Source organism: Cariama cristata, unplaced genomic scaffold (assembly GCF_000690535.1).
Source record: "Cariama cristata isolate BGI_N322 unplaced genomic scaffold, ASM69053v1 scaffold17468, whole genome shotgun sequence".
In the NCBI taxonomy this organism is placed as follows: Eukaryota; Metazoa; Chordata; class Aves; order Cariamiformes; family Cariamidae; genus Cariama; species Cariama cristata.
This window is the reverse complement of record NW_009630158.1, coordinates 24,870-50,570: the sequence shown is the minus strand read 5'-3', so window position 1 is coordinate 50,570 and position 25,701 is coordinate 24,870. Positions and strand designations below refer to the sequence as shown.

At 45.9% G+C, this 25,701-nt stretch overlaps 1 protein-coding gene across 1 annotated transcript in view; it reads left to right on the top strand.

Moving 5' to 3' along the window:
• The window catches only part of SYNPO2L (synaptopodin 2-like), a 36,747-nt gene that overhangs the window by 1,155 nt on the left and 9,891 nt on the right, over window positions 1-25,701 (top strand). The window contains exons 2-3 of the mRNA XM_009705412.1: window positions 14,601-14,752; window positions 17,565-18,226. Coding sequence (XP_009703714.1) covers window positions 14,601-14,752; window positions 17,565-18,226 — 814 coding nt within the window. The remainder of the gene's footprint in view (window positions 1-14,600; window positions 14,753-17,564; window positions 18,227-25,701) is intronic.

Genomic DNA, 25,701 nt, shown 5'->3' with positions numbered 1-25,701 from the left:
AAAATGCTATGCCCAGCTGCTTCTGTTTCATTAAATAGACTGTGCCTCTGACAGAGAATTTTAAAATTAAATGTTCTGTGTCATTTGGCTCACCCCAGGTCAAGAAGTGTTTGTCTGTAACTTCTGCCAAATGGTTTGGAATCGCATAGCTTGGCCATGAAATTGATGTTTCTTACATAGAGAAAGATGATTTTTCTCCAGGAAAACAACTTCTGCACATACTCACAGAGTTTCAGGTGCTAAAGAGAAAGAATATCCTTGAAACAGGTATCTAGCATCAGTGGTTGTTAGGAAAACGGGATTTTCAGTGGCCACATAAACTCTGTAGAGTCTGGGATTATTTTGACTCATGTTTTTACCCTGATAGACAAGAAACTGGGACTGAAGAGGGAGTTGCAAAATGGTTCTGAGGGGGAGACTTGTCACCACTCCAAAGGGAGGTGCATCAAAGCCAAGCCCTGGCTGTCTCACTCCAGACATCGGTTACATGGAGTGGGTGGTCCTGGTAGCAACCCCGAGTTATCAGTTAATTATTATTTCTTCTCACTTTGGGGCGATCTTGTCTGTGTCTTTACATCTGGCAGTGCTAACTGTCCTTTTGCTTTCCCTTGAGATGTTCACAGATCAAAGGTTGTGTCTTACAGAGTGTCTTACAAAGATTGCTCAGGACTGAACAGTGGAATTAGCCATTACCTGGGCTAAGTTGCAGCTTAAGGTGAATGGAATATTGCTCAAGGATTAGTAGCACTTCCAGAGAGGTATTAACTAGAAGTAGCTCTCACCCAGAACTGGATGTCATACCTTAATTCTAGGAATGCAAATATATATATATTTTACAATACTTGGATATTGCATAAAAAATAATTATGGAGAATATAATTGATACAAAACCATTTGAGGCTCAAAGTATACATCGTTCTTCAAGAAGGACTTTGATTTTATAATTATAATTTAGGGCTATTACTGTCCAGAATTTACTGGCATCCAGGTGACCATACATACTCAAAGTCTTAAAGGCAACACCGTTTAAACAGTCTCTAAAGAAAGGATTTACAGATCCTTACCAAGAACCCAGTAAGATCATATCTGAATGTGAACTGATTAGAAAAGAATAAACCCCCAGGAGTCATGGTGTAGCCCAATTGTCCTCCTTTTACTATGCAGGGAGTAGAAATTTGTCTCTCAATTTTCAGCTCTTTGAGTTGAAAGATCAATTCTTCATTCTTCTGCAGTTAGGAGTCTGCTATTGGCACCAGCAGGGTCAAGTCTGGGCCAAAATACTGCCTGCAAAGTATCTTTCAAAACGCTAAACATGATTAGCACTGTCCATTTGGATATTTTATGCACCAAAGATGGGAATGGTCTCATCACTAAAGAAGCTTGACCAGGGATTGTGGCCGTATGATACAGCATAGAGAAACAGGGCAGTATTGTCTGCTCTGTCAGGTTTGCTAGAGCTGGGACTCATATGGATGACCAATTTGCTCTGTTTGGTCTCCATCCAGGAGATCAGTGCTGTTGGGCAGCACTGGGAAGTGTGGTCAGAGGGAGGTGTCACTGAGATTGAGCTTGCCTAGCAGAGGTAAGGTCAAATAACAACACGATGTTCATTAGTACGGTGAAGAATGTGTTATGCGTGTATGGAAAGACAGATTAGATAAATGAGAGGTTCTATTAGTAAGCTGATGGCTGTCAAAGAAAGGACTCGGGAGAAAGAGAAGTATTCATGAGAGACACATTTGTAAAATCAATCACTAATTGCTGTTCTTGGTATCTTTTTTTTGTTTTCCTGAAAATTCTTCAGGTCTGCTGTATGCTTTCTTTTGTCTGGTGGTTTGTTGTTTTTTTTTTTTTGAGATGAGATGATATTTAATGACATTAGAATGTTTTCAGCATTATTCTCTGTCATGTTCAAATACATTGGTGGGCTTCTAATCGACTGTTCTGTCATAAGCTGTTCACAATGATGGTTTAAATTATTGGCTTTTTTCAAGTTGCAGCTAACTCAGAATGTACAGTGAGCATATGCGTTTTAAACCATCCTTTCTAGTGCAAAGTATTAAACTGGCTGCAACTAAATAAATGAACATGTTGGAAGTGGGGTGTGAACTCATTTTTCTACAGACTGAAAGGATGCATAGCTGTAGTTTAAACCATTTGACTAAGCAAGGGATCAATTCTAAACCTCAGTCCAGCCAACACAAAGGGGTAGAAAGGCAGCTGGATCTTCACATGCTGGATCCAGCTGCCACAGAGCTTCTGGGCCATCCGGCTCCCTGTGGATTGTAGTTTCAGGGACACACCTAGAGCAAGGTGCTGGAATTCCATACCTTGTGGACAGACTCTTGCATCATACATAACTAGCTTTGTGTTTAAGTAACCTTATGAAGCCAAACCAGCTCTGCCTGCCTCAGGATGAGGGAAACACACATTGCTTCTTCCAGCAGTGCCCAGTGGATATTGAAGAAAAAGCTCAGATTTAAATAACGTAAGCAAGACTGAAATGCTAGTATTAATGCCAACTGACTATATGGTTCCAGATCTTAACTGCTAATGTCTATTCCTTTCTCCTTAAATTGCCTACAAAAGCACATACTGACTATTTTGTTCCACCCAAACAACCATTTGCAGTGTCTGGGTGCTAAAAATGTCTGATGTGTATATGAAGGATGCCATACTGATGTGTATGTGAAAGGGGTACCATAACAATTCAGTCTCATAAAAACAGATACTGTAAGAGTGGAGGGTGAGACAAAAGAAGAAGCAAAGGAAAATTTATTACTGTCTAGGGAGTCATCAGTGAGAAAGAATAGATGATTTTTAAATTAGGGTTGTATTAAAGTACCAACTCAGTAATGAGTAAGCTGAAAGAACAGCAGACATTGATATGCTCAGCAGGCAGATATGCAGCAGGATCAAACATCAACAGAGGACATGAATAATTCTGCAGAAATTAGGAAGGATTGGAATATGGAGAACTAGAGAAAGAAAGGGGAAAATTAAGAGTAAAGAACTCAAAAGGACAGGAAAATCTCCATTTTGATTTTATTTACAGCAATGTCCTTTCAAGAGAAATCAATTGAACTACTGTGCATTCATATTTGGCTTATTGTGATCCCTAATGAATCTTTTAACTCTTACCTAGTGAAGCAGATAAAGTATAGTGAGATTTTACACCACCTCTTACCAAAATAAAGCTGATTTGGTATAGCTCTGTAGCTGTGGTGCACACAGCAAAACAACACAATAAATCTTTGGCCAGAAACAGTCATCAGTAAAGAAAGAAAACAAGCATAAAAGTAAAAAACAAAAAGGATCCATAGATGGCAATATTTTTATTTTAGAAAGGCTGAGGGAAAAGTACATGATCCTGACACTTACAGCATTCCTTGCAAAGAGGAGCTATAAATGATAAGAAGGTTCACCCATTCTGAAAACAGAGTAAGGGAGAACAATACCATCAGGTTCCTGGAGGATTTCTTTGTAATAAGGATATGTGCGTCAAAGACACTTGAAACTACACAAAATGTAAAATAGCTAGTCTGAGGAAAGTCTTAAGATAGGACATAAGCATTAAGCCCATAATCAACCAAAGTAGAAACATAACATGGAACAATATTAGGGAAATACTTTTTATGAAGATGAACAGGGCAGCTTTAAGATGGTGCAAGTGCATGCAAACCTGCCCTTAGGGATCCTGCTATAAAACAAGGCTTATTCCGTGAGAGGGAAACCCAGTTACTTAGTATACAAAGCAAGGAAAGCACTTGCACCTCCAGCATAGTCTGGTGCACAAGTAATACTGAAGAAATAGTGGAAACTGGAGGCTTTCCAGCTGATACTGATAGTAGAGCAGAAAGACCTGGGCATATTAGAGCATCACAAAAGGATAATGAGCCAGCAAAACGATGCATCTCTGAAAAAAAGGCAAACAAACAAGTGAGCCTCAGGTAGCCATATCTAATTGAAATAGGAAGGCATTGATGTTACTGTCTAATGCACAAGTGGGAATTCACTGGAAATATCACACCTATGGAGACAGCCACTTTCAAGAAAAATGAACGTAAGGTAGAGCAGCTATAGAAAAGGAGAGGGGAGAAGACTTCTTTCACCTAGCAAAAGGCTGAAAGATATGATTGCTGTCTACAAATAGATGTTGGGCAAATACCAGCAGCAGTGTTCAAGTATAGGACAGCATTGTCACTGATCAAATGTGCACAAAACAACTAACCAGGGAGGTTTAGCAACAACATTTCAATATAAAAAAAGAACTGAAAACCTTTTGCAATCAGTTTATGAACTGGAGTAAACAATATGGCATCTGAAACAACAGAGGATTGACCCTGTAACTCAAGAGGCTCCTTTTAGTTCCCTGTTCTGCACAAATACTCTGCAGCAATGGAGTCAATTGTTAGGGGAAAGGGTGACACAGGATGATATAGCTTCTAAAACCAAGAATTGTTTTGTCACAGAATCATCATAGAATCATAGGATGGTTTTGTTGGAAGGGACCTTAAGAGATGATCTAGTTCCAACCCCCCTGCCATGGGCAGGGACACCTTCCACTAGACCAGGTTGCTCCAAGCCCCGTCCAACCTGGCCTTGAACACTTCCAGGGAGGGGGCATCCCCAACTTCTCAGGGAAACCTGTTCCAGTGCCTCACAACCATCACAGAGAAGAATTTCTTCCTTATGTCTTATCTAAATCTTCCCTCTTCCAGTTTAAAGCCATTGCCCCTTGTCCTATCACTACACGCCCTTGTAAAAAGTCCCTCTCCAGCTTTCTTGTAGGCCCTTTTAGGTACTGGAAGGCTGCTCTAAGGTCTCCCGCGAGCCTTCTGTTCTCCAGGCTGAACAACCCCAACTCTCTCACTCTCTTCATAGGAGAGGTGCTCCAGCCCTCTGATCATCTTCATGGCTGCCTCTGGACTCGCTCCAACAGGTCCGTGTCCTTCTTGTGTTGGCACCTCCAGAGCTGAAGGCAGTACTGCAGGAAAGGTCTCACCAGAGCAGAGTAGAGGGGGAGAATCCCCTCCCTCGACCTGCTGGTCACACTGCTTTTGATGCAGCCCAGGGTATGGTTGGCTTTCTGGGCTGCCAGCGCACATTGCTGGGTCATGTTGAGCTTCTCATCAACCAGCATCCCCAAGTCCTTCTCCTCAGGGCTGCTCTCAATCCATTCACCACCCAGCCTGTATTTGTGCTTGGGATTGCCCCGACCCATCTGCAGGACCTTGACTTGGCCTTGTTGGACTTCATGAGGTTCGCACAGGCCCACCTCTCAAGCCTGTCAAGGTCCTTCTGGATGGCATCCCTTCTCCCTAGTGTGTCGATCGCACCACACAGCTTGGTGTCATTGGCAAACTTGCCGAGGGTGGTCTCCATCGCACTGTCCATGTCACCAACAAAGATGTTGAACAGCGCCGGTCCCAGTACTGACCCCTGAGGAACGCCACTCATCACTGGTCTCCACTTGGACATCGAGCCGTTCACTGTAACTCTTTGAGTGCGACCATCCAGCCAATTCCTTACTCACTGAGTGGTCCATCTGTGAAATCCATGCCTCCAATTTGGAGACAAGGATGTTGTGCGGGACAGTGTCACATGCTCTTCCCTTATTCACCAACGCTGTAACCCTGTTGTAGAAGGCCACCAAATTTGGCAGGCACGATTTGCCCTTAGTGAAGCCATGCTGGCTGTCAGCAATCACCTCCTTATTTTCCATGTGCCTTAGCATAGTCTCCAGGAGGATCTGCTCCATGATCTTGCCAGGCACAGAGGTGAGACTGACTGGCCTTATCGTTTAAGAGCAGTTCATCACAAACCTCCTTTTTACCTCTTTCTCACATATCCCCAGTTTCTCCTGTGTGTTTCTCCGCTGATAATTCACTGTTTCTACTGTCTCCTCTCCCAGATATCTTTGCTGGTCCCTGTGACCAACGGCCTAGCTGTTCTGTCCCGTTCATGTTTGCTCATGTGACATTATTGTTGCTGGAAGTGCCAGCTCTAACCCAAATATGTCTGATGGCTTCCAGATTTGCAAGCACCTTCTCTTCCTCTCTCCTTTTCAGTGGGAAGGCTGTTCTTTATCTGTTTTCACAAATGTTTACTGTAACACCTAAAAAAGCACTGCTGATAGCCTAGTCTATAGTAGTCACTAATGCTGGTTTTGGAGGGCCGAATATGTCTGCCAGCACTGTGGAAGGAGTGCCTCAAGCAGCTTTGGGAGTGCTCCTGGACATGTTTTATGGCCTGTCGGCACTTAAGCAGGTGCCACCCTTGGCTGCCAGTGAGGGAGCACAGGCTGTGGTACCGGTGGAACTTTCTAAGGAGCAGCTGGGCCCAGCAGGAGAATGTGGGAGGTACCAGGGCTGATGTCTGGCTGAGAAGCTGGAAGCTCTGCACAGTGCTGGGACAGCAGTGAGAAAAGTGCAGAGCTTGGAAAGGGAGATCTGCTCTTCCTTCCCAGCAGAGATGGGGGGATAGGACCTCCAGGACAATGAGAAGGTGGCCTAAACAGAAAACCATATTATCATGGTTGCAAATCTCGATTGCAGATTGTAGTAGCTAATGACCTGGTTCACAATTCCTTGTGCCTCACCAGGGCTTGGAGCTACCTGCAAGGGAAGTAGCCTTACACAGGAACTCCCTGCGGAAACAAGTACAGAGAGCAGACTGTGTGGATGGACTGGATTGGTGGTTATGCCACTCCCTCTAACTGTTGGAATCTTGATTTATACTCTATGTTTACTCTCAGATAATCTTTAACCATTTGTTAAACTATTCCTTTCTCACTGCCCAAGCCACTTGGCTCTGTGGTTTTGGTTTTGCTTCTTACCTTCCCTCGAAAGGACATAGGCAATCCTGCCTATGACAAAGTGAGATGTCGGCTCCTGGTCTTTCACACATTACTGTCTTGAATTGTTTATCCTCTGCTGTGTGACCACAGCTGTGCAGCCCCATGCTTTTTGCTTCCACAAGTTGTCTAAGACTTCTGTTTGAAGGACAGTACTAGAAAAGCTTTCTCTCTCCTCCTTGCAGAGGTGAAGAGTCTGGGCAGTTTCGTCTTTACATCCTATTTGCCCATTAGCAGGCAGGAGTCCTGGAAGAATCGCTTGACAGATGACTATCAGCAGTTGCAGTGAAACCATACAAGCTACATCTATACCTGGTGCATAAAATGTACCTGGGACCACTCTCTGGCACTGATGCCATCTGCTACTGAGTGGAATGAAGCCCAGCAATTAACTTCTATTCTCCCAAACAAGATGGCCGCATGCAAGCTGCTCACAGGCAGTGGCTTTGGGAGTGTGTTCTAGCTCCCAAACCGTGCCTGGGAATTGTTCTGGAGAGCATTAGCTGGCCTGAGCCAAAGATATGCCAAGGATCATTTCAACAGTTTAATGCTACAGGCAATTGTGGTCTAGAGCCCAGGTTTGTTCGCTGGCATTATTCAACCTGCTACTTCCTACTTGCTAGAACTGCTGAATACATCTATGAAGGCTGAGTCTGCTCTTTCCTGTATGTTCATACCTACAAGATGCCTACAAAGATGCTGCAAGGCACAGGAAGGTCTCTGTACTAAAGTTCTCCTGGAAGCCTTCAGGTGAATGGGGTACTTGTCTAATCTGTACCTGTGGCTGATCCTGTCCTTGCTGCTGCAGAACAATGGTGCTTATCCTCCTCAGACCACTGCTGAGAGGCTCTGTTAGGGTTAGTGAGTGAGTGCTGTGTTTTGGTACAGTAACCCACACTTGCAAATATGATGAATGCTGTGTACAATAACCTTTTGCAAACATAAGTTTGTTTTTTGTCTTGGATCGTATCCTCATTCTACCAAAATAATAGTAGGTATGTCTTCTTCTAGTTTGCCCTCTCTCAGCGTAAATACTGAGGAGGCATATTATACTTAAGACTGCTGCTGTTCAACAATTGGTAGCAGCTGAAAAGAGTCCTTTGTTCTGAGTAAGGGTTTTATTCAGAGCTTGCATATCCTCATTGCCAGCATGCCGTGCTAAGGTTGAGAACACCTTGTCTCTGGATGACTCTGCCCAGTGTTCAAGGCTCTCTTACTCCTGTCCCAGTTCAGTGCCTGTCTCTGTAAAGAGACATTTTGGTGGCTAGATTTCCTTATAAGCTCTAATTCCCTTAGATTTTGACCCTAAAATCTTGTCAAAAAGAGCAAGGCTGAGCCTCTAGAAAAGGACCTATGTGGGACATACGTGAGCACGTTTCTTCTGAACACTCAATTCCTTTGTCTCAGCAGCTAGATGTGGGCACAGGGAGTCTTAATTTTTGACAAACTTATCTGTTGCTTCTGAGTCCTTGCTTCATATAAAAACCCCTTGATAGCCTGCTGTTTACTTGGTTGAGAGTAAAATGCTTATCAAGTACTTTTAGTATCTATTCTAGTACATGTGGCATTATTCCTTGTCATTGGCATTACACTTCACTCACTTTTCAGCTAATCTCCCATCAAATAACAAAAGGCCATGGAGATAAAGCCTTTTTTAATCTACCTGCAGCCAACTCTGGCTAGATACTTCTTCCCAGCAATGAGCCCTGTGCTAAACTTTTTGCTTAGGCAAAGAAGGTAGATTGTTGGGGTTGTTTTTCTCTCCCCCCCCTCCTTGTATTATCAAGACAAAAATGCCCTTTTTAAGGCACTTGGTTTCAAAAGAGAGAAAACTAACAGCCCCTGAGTGCTTGCGTTTGTTTTTTATCAGCTTGTATCCCCTGGTACAAATCAGAAGTAAGTCCAGTGCACTGAAGAATTTGTTCTCTCTTTCCCTCACTGCATAGCAATATCCCCCTCACCAGTACACTCTAGATGGTAACATATTACCGTAGTCTTGTTTGTACTTAATCGATTGGCCAGCACCAGCATCCTCTGCCACTACCAAGTTTCCTCTCTAAACCTCTTGCCCAGAAGCCACCCAAGTCTGACCTGCCACTCAAGATACCTTCTTTCACCACACTTCCTTGCTGTGTTCATCCCAAAAAATGTGTGTTCTCTCCCTTCTTTCTCTGTATAAAGACGCCCTAATTAAGCTTCACTGTGGATGACCTGTGAAGTAGGTCTGCAGAGACACTGGACCTACTTTACCAAGAGGCAAGTCATTCAATGTCACCTCTTAAACAGGAATACGGTGTTTGGACAGGAAGTAATTGTAACTAAATAGGGAAGTGTAATTGTAATGATTAGTGTGAATATTCTCCTGTAAAACAGCTTCCAATAAAAATATGGCATTACCATGAAGATGGGATGTATTCACATACTTCATAGACAAGTCAGAGAAAGTATCTTACTGGATCTCTGTGTTCAGATGGGCAGCTAAGACAAAGAAAATTTAAGAGCCAGAGCAAAAGACTATTGAAAAACATCCTGATTTCCAGGCTCCTGTCATTTATGGCTCACAGTCTGAGTGTTTTCTCCAAGGTCACACAAAAAATCATCCAGGTCTGAATCCTACTCTAGTGCTTTAGTCACAGAGGTATCCTTCCTTGCACAAGTAAAGATTAGGCCCTGGCCTTGGAGAAAAAACAAGCCGTTCCAGTAACCAAAATGATGTCAACACAGATGTTCAGAAATAAGAAGAGATGGAGGGTGTTTGTTTCTGCTTTTGCATCTAGCAACTACTGCATTTCTGGTTTGGCTGAGCAGGGAGTTCTGGGAGGAGCAGATCCAAACACTGGTTGGCTCCTGCCTGAGTTTATTTCCTTTAGTAAAGCTTTATGCTGCTTTATACTACAACAAGGCAATTCTTACCTCTCCATGGGAACCCTGTGACAGGACTACATTTCCCACAAGGCTGGGAATGAAATTTAAACACTGCCATGCTGCCATGGAGTGTTGGACCCCATGGCATTGTAGCTGCTGAAGGAAGGGGGGCAGCTGTGTGATGAGAGATGCAATCAGAGAGTGGAAGGGGCATTGGATGGGAAGATGAGTTGTATCCAATATACAGCTCTGACTTGGCGTGAGTTGGCTACGTTGTTGCTGAAAAGATTTTAGGAGATTAGGGGAAGGCTGATAATGTAATTTGTCTTCCTACCTTATAGACTGAGCTGTCTCAATGTCAGGAGGTGGGAGGTGCCTCGGGGAGGCAAGGGGGAAGGTGGCATGAACCTATTACAGCTTATTCCTGAAAGGCACTGCAAACACTTCTGATTACCCTCAGCATATTTTCTTTCTTCTGAAGAAGCGGTGCTGGCCAGCAGGGAGAGTGGTTGCGAAGTTTCAAGACAGGTTCCCTGGGCTGTACTGAGGCAAGATGTGAAGCCACTGAGTTACTATCAGGATTACTCTATTCTTAGCATCCCAGCGTGTGTTCACCCCCCACATACCACTATCTAAATATAGTCCCTACTGAAGGACAGATGCTGCCAAGTTGCATCTGACCCCCTCCTTTCTTGCATTCTGTTCCCGAAAGCTAGGCTGAATTCCCCCGAGACACGTCCAATAGTCAGCACGTCCTTTTGTCTCCCCAGGGCTGTACAAGGGAACCTGTACTGTACTGTTAATGCCTGATCCCAGCCCTGGCCTTTCTGGCCTCTCCTAGCCTCAGCCTAGGCCTTCCCTTCAACACCTTTTCTTCTTCCTTTCCTCCTCACTTGTTGCCTTCACCCTTTCTCTTTTTTTCCCCTCAGCTGCTTCTGTCCTGTCCCTCCTGTCTGATTCAATATGATCAATGAAAGGAAGAGGGCAAAATATTGAAAGAAAACATGCACATGTTATGTGCATGTACCTAGGTGCTGCAGACACCCAGCCTCTCTGACAGGAGCTCTTTTGTCACAACAGAAGTCCTGCTGATAGGGCAGTGAGATGGACATCTTCCGAGTAAATGTGTTTCATTATTTTATAGTTCCAGTTTTCCACACTGATTTATATTTCCAATAGCATAAATCAGTAAGGCCCTGAAATTGGGATTCCCTAAACCCAGCTGAAACCTAAACAGGACATTCGTCCTATGTGAGCCAAGGTGTGCCATGGGCAAGTGTGTCCAGCAAGACACAGAGTGGAAAGTGTAACAGGCAGTTAGTTACAAGAGGCTCAGAGAATTTGTGGCATTTCCCCTCCCCAAAAGGCGAGGTCAGTCCTCGCAGTATGTGCTAGAAGGTCGGACAGTGCAATCCCCCAGGATCGGGTCTGGGGCTAGCCCTGACAACTTGTCAGAATCCCAGTGTTGCCTCTCACTTGCACAAGAAAGTTCTCCAAGGATCTGCTACAGGAAGCAGAGTATTTCTCTTTGAAATGCTGCTTTTCCCATCCTTTCCCATCTCTTCAGAACAGCTGCTGGGTGACTCCTTCCAACTTGTCTGCAGCCGAAGCAGAAACTCCCTGTTAGTGACACTTCTTGTGGCTCACTGGGTGCCCAGGAGAGGGCATCTTTTGGACATGGGGAGTGAGTGGCTGAGCCTGAGGGCAGCCTGACCTTCAGGGCGGGCAGCGAGCCTGGCTTTCGGACTGGGCAGCCACCCTGGCCTGGGGCCTCAAGGGCTCACTGCTGCCCTGGCTGTGAACGAGACGTTCAGGCTATGGGTTGTCATTAAAGGTCTCCACAGCAGCGTGCTGGCAGTCAGGCAAGAACTGGCAGGCTTGTGCTGGTCTCTGTCCAGAGGCTCTCCGGCCCCGACACACTGCACCCTGCTGTCACGGTTGTGGATTAAGTCCTGTCCTTTCTGTGTGATGTACTTTCTTCCTCTCTCCCTGCACAATCCTCTTCTGCCTTTAACCCCTTTGCTTTCCTCCCTGTCAAATGCAGTGAGGTAGGGGTTTGTCATTAAAATGAAGCTGTGAATAGTTCATTTCCCTCTGCCCCTGGGAAGCAGATTCATAAACTTCCAGGGAGAGGTTCATAATCCTATGGGAGACTGACAGCCAGGAACATTTACGTGCTATTTTCAGACTCTCTAGGTCTCTTCCTGTGCTGGAAGACACCTGGTCCTGTTTTCCCAAAGAGGAATGGAGATAGGGAGAAGGCCTCTCCTGGATTATAGAGCTAGTTTGCAGGGTCCTGCAACAGCACTGAAGTAACTATAGTTGCTTTAGTGTGTGCGCATTCTGCCACTCTGGTAAAATCCAAGCACAGACCAAGCCAGACCCAGCACCTTTACTAACCACGGAAGAAATGCATTGCCTGCTCAGCCTGCGTGGGGGAGCTTGCATCCCACCAGCCTACTCTGAGCTAAAGCGGCCTGAAGCAGCAGCAGGCAGTGTTGTGAGCACAGCCTGACCCTTCCTGCCCCAGAATCCCAAACACTTGCCTGCAAAGTCCCACAGTACTGTGGGACCAGAGGATTGCAGGAAGATTACTGCCTCAGCTCTGGGTGGTCACCAGCCCATATCCAGTTGGTTTCAGTGAGCATGGAAGAGTATGGTGGGATGTGAGGAATGCTCTGAGCACCTGCTGACAGCCTTTAACCCCCAGTCCCCTCGCTCCGTAATTGGGAGAGATACTCAGCAAGTGCACTCCCATCTAGTGCTAAGCACCAAGCACTTGGCCATGGAGCAGCAGTTGGCCTTTTGGGGAATACCAGAAGGAGAACCTCCTTCTGACCTCCCTTCAACTTCCTAACTCTCTGCATTAGCTGCTGTGTCAGTAGGAAGCACTGGAAAATGTGTCTGCTATCTCTTCTCACGTAACAACTGCACCTTGAGGGAGTATCAGGAAGTGGTATTTATACTGTACAGGTGGAAAAGTGGTTCTTCAGCAGTAGTTCATTGCAGACCCACAACAGTCTCATTCCAGGCTTATACTAACAAGGAGGGAAATAAAGGAGTAAAATGACAGAGGCTGATGGAAGTGGCAGCTGGGATGAGCCAGTCCCTATTTTAATCATGCAGGCAAAATTTGGGGTCAAGCTGGAGAGGCTGCAGGGTGATAAAGTGCCAGTGAACACACAAACAACTTGGAGCATAGCCCTCCTCTTTCCATGTTCTTCCCCAACACCTCAAGACTGTTGAGCACAAGAGTGCTGCTCTTGCCTGCTCAAGATGACCCAGCAGGTCTGAGCCCTGGGCTTGCGCACACCCAATGGGTGCAGAGGGCCTGGGCCCTGAGACCAGCCCGCCATCCTACGGGACCTCCTCAGGGCTCCAGCTCTGCCCTTTCCTGCTCCCTTCCTGCCCTTGCAAGAACAATGACAGGGCAGCAATCCTCTCACATCCACTTCTCCTTCCCAGGGCTGCCATGGGAGTGTGGGCAAAGTAGCTTGTGTGGTTTTATAGCTGAATTGGTTGCTCGAGCAGCAAGGCTATAATATATGGGAGAAGGTGCTGTGCTGTGTTATTACCTCTCTGCAGGGATCTGCCACAGTTTGTTCACTGCACCCTCTGTTAAACAGCTCTGCACTGATTTGTCTCTCACTTAACTGCAAGATCTGAAGAAATATTCTAGAAGCATCTACAAATCCACTGTATTACCACCTTGGGCCTGATTTGCCCTGACTCAGTGTTTTTGCCCGGCTGTTCTTTTATGTGCAAAATGAGTGCATTATAGGTGCCAAGCTGTCCTACAAGACTATCCCATTGCTTGCCTATATGGGAGAGGTCTGTGGTTTTGGGCTGAGTGGGCATTTGATTTGCTTGCTTGCTTGCCCTAGCAGAAAGGCTAGGCTGGGTTGGGGGTTTCAGTAAGTTTAACTGATGGATGATGGAACAAAAGGGAGAGAAAACACTTGGTGTAAGATGGCCATGAGATCTAGGATCTAGAGATGAGATGGCCAGATCTAGGAACTAGCCTGGAACTAGAGACCCAGACTCCGTTCTCAGATATAGCAATGCATACCCTGCACAGCTCCTGTTAAGGCTAAAGATTTACTCCAAGTTTACACTTGTGTAACAGGACACCATATGGCCTGATGCAGATGTCCAGAAATACATTGGCCAAAGCTTTTCTTGACAGCAGGAAGTGCCTCAGAGCCACCACCTCTTCCTGATGTCAGCTTCCCCGAGGATGGTACCTGCAGGGGCTCTGCATGAGTGTCGGGGATCATACCAAGGAAGCACAGTAGGGGCATACAGAATGACACACAGCCACGTATAGGGATAGTCTGGAAAGAGTTCCTGTTCCTCTCTGAAACACAGACTTCCTTAGCAACTTAGGAGATTGGGAACAAGAGGAGAATCATAAATCATAGAATCATTATGGTTGGAAGAGACCTCAAAGATCATGAGTCCAACCTTCTACCCAACACCGCCATGCCCACTAAACCCACTAAACCATGTCTCAAAGCGCCACATCTAAACGTTTTTTGAACACCTCCAGGGATGGTGAGTTCACCACCTCCCTAAAGAAGAGCATGTAGATGTTCTTGAGTCTTTCATCTGCACTGAAGGACTCGAATTGGGTTGGTGATCAGGTCAGGCCTATGCTCAGCAGAGTGACTCTTGGAATTAACAGGAAAACAGGGACCAAAAGGCACAGCCAGGGCTTAGCCAAGAAGACTGGTCCTCTACCCTGGCAGCACAATAGTCTTAGGACTTATTTTATTCGATCAGGGACAGAGCAGTAGAAGGGCCAGCAGGAGACAAGCAACTGAACTAAATAGCTGCTGTTCTTGCTTTCATCTCTATCCTCTCTCTTCTGTTTTTCCAGATCCGAAAGCGAAGCAAAGCGTGTCGTGGAGGCCTATGGGAAAATGATGTGCTGGTATCTATCAACGGGAAGTCATGTGCTGGCCTCTCCCATGCTACTGCCATGCAGATCATCGATTCCTCCAATGGCATGCTCAACATCCGCGTGAAAAGGTAACCTGCTCCCAAGCATCAGTGCTGTGACAGTGCAGGCAGCAAGGCAGCTTCATCCAGCATAGCAGCTATCCACACTGGGCAGAAAGAAGGCAAGCAGGAAGCCTTTGGTTTCTCCATACTGCAAGGTGTACTAGGAGGACTTTACCATGGCTAACATGTGGCCATCCAAAAGTTTTTCACTGTCTCTGTGCTGCTCTCCAGAGCACTTGGCCCTCCGGCTGAACTGACCTCAGACATCCATGCCCCTGCCCCTCAGGCTGGAGGGAAATGTTTACAGTGTGAGGGCTATGCTGCAAAGAATGAGCAATTTAGGCTCCAAGCAAACAGATGCCATAGGGTAGTTCATCTCAGCAATTAACAGAGACTCCAGTTCTTTCCAGGTAAATAACTGTTCTGTAGAAATGGATTTGACTACACATTGGATAATTGAGCCAAGACAAGATTACCTGAGTATTTACTACCACAGGCCGTTGTAGTCCGACAGGGTGTGAACTGACTTCAACAAAGATAAGAGGTGTGTAGCTGAGTCCCTTTTTACAGGAAGAAATATCTCTGGCAGTCTCTAGTCCAGCAGAATACTGGACACCAGGATCAGATTTAAGCACAAAAATGGTCCTAGTAATGTCCCTGGTTCTACCTGTGCTAAGCTAACCCAGTGCCTCAATGCAGGCTGGATGAGGCCCAAGCTGTAAATGAATCATATAAAGACAAAGGCAGCAAAGCTGTGTGAGGTCCCAGCTAGTCTACGCTACTGCCAGAACAGAAGTCATCCTCAGGAAATAAGGCCCTAGTGAAGGGGGCTGAGAGATGTGATTTCTACAACCCTGAAAAGACAGAGCACTGTGAGCAGTGGGGAGGGAGAGCCACGCTGGTTGCTGGCATCTGTAAAGCATGGACAGAGGTGGGCAGCGCTCAGAGAAGGAAAGCCTGAGCACGTAGGATCTTCCCCTTGGCTTCAGGGAAAGCGCCGGTGCCTTCTGATGTGCTCACCCTATACCCTAGCTGTGATTAAGTGGGATGAGTGAGCCCTGCACAAGGTGTCCAGAATAGCTCCTGGTCCCTTGCCAAGGCCTTATCTCACCCCATCGGAGCCTATCTGCAGCCAACAGGTGCCTGGGCAAATTCCAGTGGGCCAAAATCAGCACACTTTGAATTAGCAAAGTGACAAGAGCAGGCTCCTCACAGCCCTCTGGGAGCTGACATCGGATGGTTTGGAAATAACGTAACCAGTTGGCTTCAACTTGTGGTAGTGGAGAACTCACCAAATATTGCTTTCTGATCACATCTCTATTCCCACTTCATATTTGTGTTCCCAGAGAAAACACGAATCAGTCCTTTCAGAAAGGAGAGGTAGCTGGATGACTCTGGAGTATGCAAGGTGATATGCGTATTTCTGTCAGTGCGGGATGTGTGTGAAGAGAGAGAGAACAAGAGGGAGGGAGAGAGATTGTGACCTGACAGTGCAGAATGAGAGAAACTAGCTTACAAGCAGTAATGCTTTTCAGTTATCTGGTCAAATATTTAAAGAAGAGGAAGGGATGCTCTGTTTTGCTGGGGAGCTTTGCGTTTGCTACCCACTGAGAGTTCATAATAGAAAATATTATTAAAAAAATAAACTGTCAGAGAAACTGTCCCACCCTTAGCTTCCAGAAAGGTTTGCATGAGACACGAGTCTAAATTTTTCACAGTTTAGAACTGGGATCCAAGTCATGAATTCCACAGCTTTACAGAGGCAATGCTGTCTGCCTGGCTTCCTGGTATGCATGCTCAGAAAGCAAATACTTAGGGCTCCATTATAACTCTAACAAGCCGTGGTGACTCTAGCAAGAGAAGGAAGAAGTTCCCTGCCCCATCTGTGTGGTCTGGAGTGAAACCACCATTGAAATCCAGACTCAGTCTTGAGGAGAGGGAGGACAGAGTTGGCTCTTCTTCCAACAGCATAGCCAATTCTCCCTCCCCCTGGCAGTCAGCAATGGGGCTGACTGCCCCAGCCCACCCTGCCCCTACTCTAGTCATCCTTCCAGCTGACTTACAGGCCAGAAGTTGCTATGTCTAAGCCAAAAGTGAATGCCACGATGGATTGGGCTGGCTGGCGTGACTGCAGTACGGTCGTCAAAATGCAGGCACTGGCAGCTAGCTTGCAAAGCAGTCCCACAGCAAGCAGGCCACACATCAGGGTGGACTCCTACCACAGGATAGCAGAGTCCTACCCCCAAAAAACACTTGGGCTGTTTTCTCCTAAGTATTTGCTATTTACTGCCATGTAGAGGTCAGAGCAAACAAACAGCACTGTTTTCTGTGTTTGGAGCCCACTCTGAACTGAAGCAGTTTGGAGGTGCTGGGATCTGCAGAGCTGACACAGCTCCACAGTGCAGTCCCAGCTGCAGGAGCAGCTGGAGTGCAGTGTGGTGGCTGAGGCACTACTCATCCCCACTGGCAAGCAGCTGGCTGTGGGGGTATGTCCCACTGTCTTGGGGAATGTTTGCTACGCAGGAATTCACCTCCCCAGGAGAAATCCCTGGGGAGCTGATTAAGCTGGCTTGGTAGATTTTTATGCTCTCAGGGCATTCATATTTTCAAGTATTTAACACCTGGTTTTCAAAGTCATGAAGCAGAAAATCAGGATGAGAGCATGTAGCTGATGTCAGAGATGAGTCTTCCCTTGGTGTCTGCACTTCAGATGTCTGTACCACCTGAAAGACACCTGAAACACCAGCTCGATCCTTACCCCTCTCTCACACGTGGGAGTTTCCTTCCAGCTCAGCCCCACCAACCAGACCTCACTCACTGCTTTTCCTTCTCCCCACAGGATAGTTGGTGGGGACCAGACTGGCCCACGGCTCCAGCGCTCCCCTTCTCCAGGGCAGCGAGTGCTCTCTCCGCCATCCCCGCTCAGCCCCCCAGCGCAGCTACTCAGCCCTGAACCGGCAGGAGCTCCGGCCACCACACAGCCCTCTCAGCCACGGAGGTCACAGAAGCACCTGGAGAGCCTCACCTCCCCACCAGACAGTGAGGCCTACTATGGTGAGACAGACAGTGATGCCGACAACGTGGCCCAGGAGAAGCACCGCCGGGCTCGCAAGAAGAGCCCACGCTCCCCACCTGACAGCGCCAACAGCAAGGCGGATGCGCCTCAGGATGAGGTGTCCCTGTCCGAACAGAGTGGCTACGAGAGCATGACGGAGGCTGCTGCGCAGGGAGGAGCTGAGGTGGCCAGCTCTGGAGGGGTGGCCAAGAGGGAGATTGCCTGCCCACCTGGCAGCCGCACAGACACTCCATTCTCAGAGAGCGATGGACAGTTGCGGCCACCGTCGACAGAAGGACGGGAGCCTTCTCCAGAGGCGATGCTCCTGCCTCATGCCACCAAGGCTATCCGAGCGGAACGCCATCTCATCCCCATGGTGGGGCCAGTGGAGCACCCAGTTGATGAAGACCTAACCACCACGTATGCGGAGAAAGCCAAGCAGGCCAGTAAGTCCTCTGCACCCTGCCACTCACCCATGCCCTCTTACTATGCTGGATCTCCTTCCAAAAGCCTCATTCCTGCAAATGCCAAGTGGGTTAGCTCCTCTAGCTTGGGAAGAAGTAGAGTGAAGTCAGACCTGCACGGACTGAGGCTTCTTACTGCAGCTTTGGCACTGGGGTCTACCCCACCCAAGATATCCCAAGGAACAGATGAGACAAAGGGTCTGGGATCTGGGAGTCACTTGTAGAAGCTGCAGCTGCACAACCAGCTGTGCTTTAGCACCTCCATGTGCTGGAAACAGGGTGGAGGTCATTGGTTTCTTCAACACTTTGGGCTGAAAAAGACTCAGGGGAAAAGATGGTGTCAGGAAAGAAAGAACTTGAGGGTTAAATTTCCCAGGACGGGCCTTTCAGAGATCTCACAGCAGCTCAGTTTGCTCCTTAGCTATCTCTGTGTCCAAGCACAGGGTGCTTGTTCTGAGGGGCTCGTGAGGAGCCCTGTGTTCAGCTCAGCTCTCCATGGGCACAGAGGCATGTAGTATTACAAATGATTAAAGATCGAATAGAGATAATCTTCAGTCAGCATAGCCCTAAAAGAGTGTTATCAGTAGCTCATTTATTTCTCTCACCCTGTGAAGCTCAGGGAGGGGCTTGTCTACATCAACTTTTGGAGGATGTTTTCTCTGCAGACACTTAGTCCAGCAAGGGTGTCCACGTCTGGCAGCAGCTGATGAGCTCTGGTAGAATTTAGCGCTTTTTAGGTATCGGCAGTGGAGGGCTGCCAGCAAGCACAGGTGCGAGCTGGTAAATCAACTGTTGGAACAGTTCCCTACTAGTCAAGACCTTTCCAGGTGGAATAAAGTACAGAAAAATGTAGTGTTGTACATGGGTGATGGACCTGAAGTGACCTTAATTGTGAGTATCTTCCTTGTTTCTGCTACACATGTTGTATTTCAAACCCAAACATGAAGGCAGAACAAGATGTTACCTAATTTCACAGTTGTGATCTATCTAATAATATTAAAAACAAGGTAATCAAAAACTTGTTTTCATATGAGTACCTCAGTGTGCAGTATGATTAACTAATTTGCACTTCTCTGAGCCTAGAAATAAAGCAGATTTTAAAAAAGTGACCTAGCTAGGGAACAGACTGGGAGACGGAGACACAGAGAAGTTACTAGACTGAATCAGAAATAAAGCACACAGATTTTAAATTCTAATTCTCTGCTCCAAATGCTAGATATTTTCCCCCAGGCCAGATAATACTGCAAGGCAATTGTTAAGCCTCTCTTTTCTCTTTTTCTTGGGCTAAACATTCCTTTATCTATTCTGCCTAAGGGATCCTACAGAAGTAACTTTCAAATCTAGGCTGCTTCTGTCAGGCACTGTGTTACGGCTCTGCCCTGTGTTGAGGGGACAGACTTGGTTGGGTCCCTTATGTCTGGCCCTGATAGGCAGTACAACTGACCTGATGCCTTGTACTATTTCTTCCTAGTTTTTAGCACTCACTTTCCTTAGGACAGCAAAGAAATTAGCAATTTCAGCCTTCCTGAGGATGAAGCTATTTTTTCCCTCTTTCAATAATGTACAAGCATGAGGTGAATGTTGAGAAAGGCATGTTCAGCTGCTCTCTGCCACCTGATAGTCCTAGCAGTGGACGAGCAATTGCTTTACATCAAGACTTATTTCCATGGACAGCGTCAGTACAGAAGGCTCCCAGGAAAGCCATGTATTTAATGCAGAGCATTTCTGATGGCAAAATAATATCCCATGGTAGAAGGTGATGCAACTGTATTGCCAGCTAGAGGTAGAGTTCCCAGCAGCATTGCAGACTGAGATAATATTTTATTTTCCTATTACCCCTCCACCACTCATCCCCCTTCTGGTTTATGTTTGGCTGTGGGTGTCCTTATGTAAGAGTTACTCTGCCATGGATGGCAACTCACATGGCCAGCTTGGCCTTTTCTTGGGTTAGGAATCTTGGCAATAAATGTGAAGGCAAAACTCTATGTCCTGATCATGCTGGAGCACAGCAGCCATTAAAACAAAAGTCATGAGCAGCAGCCATTAACTCTGTGAAGGAAGGAAGCAAGGAAGGAAGAGGGAGAGGTGGTGTTCATTACGTGGTGAACAGAGCTAAGGATCACCTATACCTGCAATAAACACAGGAGGATATGGGACTGCTGAACTGCAGCGGCTCTGTGGGGAGGCTGCCTGCAGAGAAGCTGTTGGCATGGGAGGCATGTGGTACAGCATCTCTTGCCAGAAAGATGTAGCCTTGGCAAGGATGCTTGGGCTTACGTTAGTTCAGCTCCTACAGCTGCTCCAGGCTCTCACAGAGCCCCCAGAGTTTAAAGCTCTGTTTCTCTGCCTTTCCTTAGCAATACCCACAACACAGTAGCCTACTCTGGGACATGGAGACTCCTGCGTTTTAGTAAACAGGAATGCAAAATCAAGGTCATGGTTTAGAAGCTAGGCAAGAGTTTAAATTTTGAGTTAACTACAGTAGGTGACTTGGACAATCAGTCATGGGAGCCTGAGGCTCAATATATATGCAGCAGACATTTAAGGACCATTCTGACTACCTAATCAGATGTCTGCATTTTGGAGCACTACCTATCTAAATATGTTCACAGTGCATGTACTTAGCACACCCTCCTTGCCTTGCCATGGCCTTCTCCATTATGGCTCCCACCACTGCACCATAAGAATGTGAAAAACTCCTTTTTGGTTTGTTGGGACTGTTACCCAGATGGTTCCTCACCTTTTCTTTCTAGAATGTACGTACTCCCTTCTTATGCCTGCTCTGATGTTTTCTCCAATTTGGGGGGTATTTCTCTTGTCCTTTTTATTCATTCTAACTTTTCACTGTCATTTTTAAGCTACAGAGACTTTCTCCCCTTCCCACCTGTCCCTGCACCTCAGGCAAACAGAACTGCAGGTATAGTATTTCTAGACGAGTATCTAGAAGCATCGAATTTCTAGATGCATAATTGAAGTCCCTGTACAAGAACAGACATACGTAATAATTCTTTTGCACATCACCAAGAGTAGCAACAGACATTCTTCACAGCTTTGTTGTCCTGCAAGGATCTCAGTAAGACTGCTATTGCCTGTCAACTCTTGGGTTTTCTCAAACTCAGGATCTGTAGCTCTGCTCTTTATTTCCTATCTGTAGAGCTTTTGTGGACCTTTGTTCTCACTGCATGAGCTCTGAGCTTTCCACGTCATAGGCAAGTTGATTCAGGCCCCCTGCCTTCCCCTTTCTGTATGATTTTCCTTTGTTTCTGATGTTGTTAGCAAATCTGATCTAGGCTGACTGTATACTGTCCTCAAGATCATCAACGAAACTAGGAGATGCTTCCCATATTCCCCCACCATCTTTCCTAGTCTCACCATGATGGGTGATCAGTCTATATATATGCTGTCATTGTTACTGATTCATTTTCTCTTAATTTTCATCTGATTGACATTTCTCCAGCACATGTATTTTTTTGCATCAACTCCACCAACTCCTGACAACTACAGCTGCTTTCCCCGTCTTTGCTAAGAGGATACAATTGCCAGAGGTGACACTGCTCTCTAACACCTGCTTTGCATCACAGTAACACAGGAGCAAATGGAGCTCACTTATTTACACTAGGCAAGTATTTGAATCCAGGAGCAGAATATAGTGTGGTGGCAAGTACCAACAGCCTGAGATGAGGATTTGGCAGTGTGTGGGGTGGAGCAAAATAAGCACAAGGAAGAGGGAGCAGCAGCTGATGGTGCCACCTCACAATGCCCTGCATGTTGTCAGCTGCTGAGCTGTACCTCTCCCTCCACAGCAAAGACACAAGGCCTTAGAGCTCCTTAGAGAGTCAACAGCCCTTGCAGTGAGGTTTGGGCCTGTCTCTTTCCAAAGTTCCTGCCCTATTTACACATTGCTATTGGCTTATTTTTTCCAACTTGTGGGATAAGCACATACATCATCCCAGCCCACCACAGGACACATGACTTGGACATGCCTGCTCAAAAACCACTCAGAGCAGTGCTGATGCAGACTAGTTGGGCAGTGTGGGGAGCCAGACACCAGACACCATCCAAATGTGGGGAACTTGCCCTACGAGTAATAGGACTTCAGTCTTCATTGCTGTCCAGTGGCTACAATGCACCCTGGTGTTTTGCTCAGTGGGGCAAGAGAACAGCCAGCAAATAGGGACTCTTTGCTGTACTTTAAATGAACTACAGGAGAGCATTCTTACTTGTGAATAGCCAATATTTTGCCTAATCTGAAGAAACAAAAGTACAAATTTTTTTCCTTCCCACTAAAACAGTAACTTGCTCTCTTTAAAGAGGTGATTAATCCCTGGGGAAACTGGGGATCTTTAGGGCCTCAGTTCAGTATCACTGTAATGAGCCAAGCCATACGCCTTCCTGAGATGATTTCTATGCTGCTTGGACAGTGCAGGAGGAAAGAATGAGATAAAATGACAGAAAATACAAATAAAAAATCTGAATGAGTTTCAGGAGGTTAGCAGAAAGCAGGAGCTTGTGGCAGGGAGAATCAGACTATAGTTGTCACAAGTAACTGCTAGTGAGGTTTTTTGGTTCCCCGTAGCTCCTGCAGTGTCCTTCTCTGCTCACCCAACCCTCAGAGGCTTGGGTCCATCTGTAGCCAGGGCTGCTTCTCCTCAGCCACCTATGCTCTCTAAGGTGCACTGTATTCTTAACTCCATCCTAAATTGTCTCCCAGGGACAATGGGCTCAGGCTTTCTCACAACGGAAAATACCAATTGCTGGCAGAAGGCAGACATACCAGGACAGCAGTCTAGTCCTAACTTGCTATCACACGGTAGGAATTTGTGTCAGTGCAAGAAGTGCTTCAAAATATCTCAATTTAAACTTATCCACTGGATTATTTTTAGTTCCTAGGACTCAAGAGTCTGTCCATGTACGGTAGGGGCAGGGAGGGAAAAATGGGTGGGGAAATTTCCTCCTCTACTTTTTATGGGCCTGGCTGCCTGTGCAGAGTCATCAAAGTTACTACATTCCATATCAGAAAAGGAAATCCTTCTTGTTTAAAGCGGATGTACAGCAGCATCACTTGACGAGATAGGATGCTTATAAATAAGTGGCCTATTCATCACAGGGTCATACAGATTACCTTTTCTAAGAGTGACTGCAGTCACATTTCTCTGCAGAGTGGGTGAGTGCAGCAAGCCATCTATCAGCCTATTACAGTCGGTATGGACCACAGGAGCTGTGAACAAGATGGCGGTTTGAACTTACTGCACCACATTTTCTACTTGGCTTTCAGCTTTGACAGTTGTCAGTCCAATGATCACCGTTACGTAGTTGTTAGGCTAACTTACTGGTTTTGCCATTCACTGCAGTCTAGAAGACCAAAAGGTTTAAGATAGTAGTGAACTGTCCCCATCCTACCTGCTTTAAAGTAGCATAGAAAAGCATTCTCCTCAGACCAAGAGATTAAAATGAGTTGCCTGAACTATTGATCTTACAGGAAGTCTGTTGCTAGCAGTATGAAGCAATGCTGAACAACCCTTGGCCCTTACTACGCAGTGAGCAGCCAACCACTAGGAAAACAAGGACAACAGCCTCCATGGTTGAATCACAGCTGGAGAATCTGATCTCACTTCAGCACACCTTAAACTGGAAATTGCCTCCACTTCAGAAACCAATTTCCATACACTGGTGTATGCAGACTAGTTGTATGCCATTGCTTAAGAATATCCCACTTAATAACTAACATTCAGTTTTGAATTCTCTGCAGCTTGGAAGGCATTTATTAAGGAAGACGATAGTGAGATAAACACTGTGCATCTGGAGCCCTCTTCCTCCAGTTTTAGGCTTAAGTATGGCACTTGAGCTTATGCCTTTGGTTTATGTTCTTCTATTGAAAGCACAGAGGTGATATTTTCAGGTTGATGTACTAACCCTTTGGTTTATGTTCTTCTATTGAAAGCAAAGAGGTGATATTTTCAGGCTGATGTACTAACTGTTTGGGCAGAAGACAGAGATTATAAGCTAGTGTTGTCTGTCTTGGCTACTGTGGATGAATTTTTCCTTCTTTCTTGAGCCATCTCAGAAATTATCACAAGTAATTGGCCATCTTCCTCAGGTATTCTTACTGGAGACTTCCAGCATTGTTCCCTCAGGCATCACTCTTATCCAGCATTTCAGTGCAGATGCTGTGGGTTGCAGCACTGGGAATAAGGCTGATAGAGCTCTGCTCTGCTTCACCTTTGCTCATCACTGCTATCCTGCTGCCCCAGAGCCTGACAGAGACAATGATTTAGCTGAACATGTGTTAACTCAAGATAAATCTAGCTGCATACAATATTCTCTGAGAGGGGAAAGATCTTTAGTATATGAAGATGTTTGGAGGAAAGCTGTATGTGATCCCTGAAATGCAAAGGTATATACTCTCTTTTGTCCTAGTATTTCCACTATATGAAATACCATTTTGAGCATCCTTTTTAAACTATCAGTTACTCAGATATCACTTCTCTATGTTATTATTGTCAGCACAGGGACTCTGACTCTGGGCTACAGTTCCTCAGACATGGTCGGAGGTCATTCATCATCCTGCTGCTGGTGAAACAGTGACAGCAGTTCTCTTCCGAGCTCCTGCTTCCATGGTCCTTGCAGAGCTCCAGCTAGTGATTCTTCAGAATATGCTGCCACACATGTTAAGTTAACATAGCCTATCCTTGCACATGCACTTCTGGAGCGACTTACAATGTGTAAGGCTGATGAGGAGCAATGGGATTGAGCCAAAATTTTGCCAATAATTCAGATCTCAAGGTGATTAGAGCAATAATCATGCCAAAACAACTATATATATAACCCCATAGACTGCCTTAGCCAAGCTGATAGTTTCTAGGTTGCAGGATTTTGAGAGATGAGTTGAAAGAAATCATAACGCAAACAGGCAATGGGAATCCCTCTTGTTTCCTTCAGTCTGAAAGTGATACGGGACTTGCTGCCAAGGTTGGGACAAGTGTGCTCAGAGACAATACTGAAATGAGACAAAGTGATAGTGATGGGGCAGGGAGAGGTATAAAAGGCTGAGGCATAAAAGGACTTTGACAGGGGGCAATTAAACAACAGAGTCATTGCTCAACAAAAGTGAGAGAAAATTACAGCTAGGAAGGAGAAAACTGTAAACCTGACAAATAATCATTCTTCAGTTTCACTTAAATTCATTGTTGTGAAATCTGTAAAGCTTCACTGTCATCAGTGTATCTGCCACTTATGTTAACCAAGAATCTAGCCCTTTGTATAAAGTATAAAAGAAATACACGCAGGCATGGTCGAGTAGATTCAGTGTATCTTGATACACTGACTATACTGAAAGGAAAAGGCTGAATCATATTCTCTGTAGAAATGAAATGTAAGGAATTAGTGAAAATTGTATCAGAATGGCCCTCAGTCCTTGAGAAATGCCCTGGAATAATGGGAAGAGTCTCAGGGAAAGA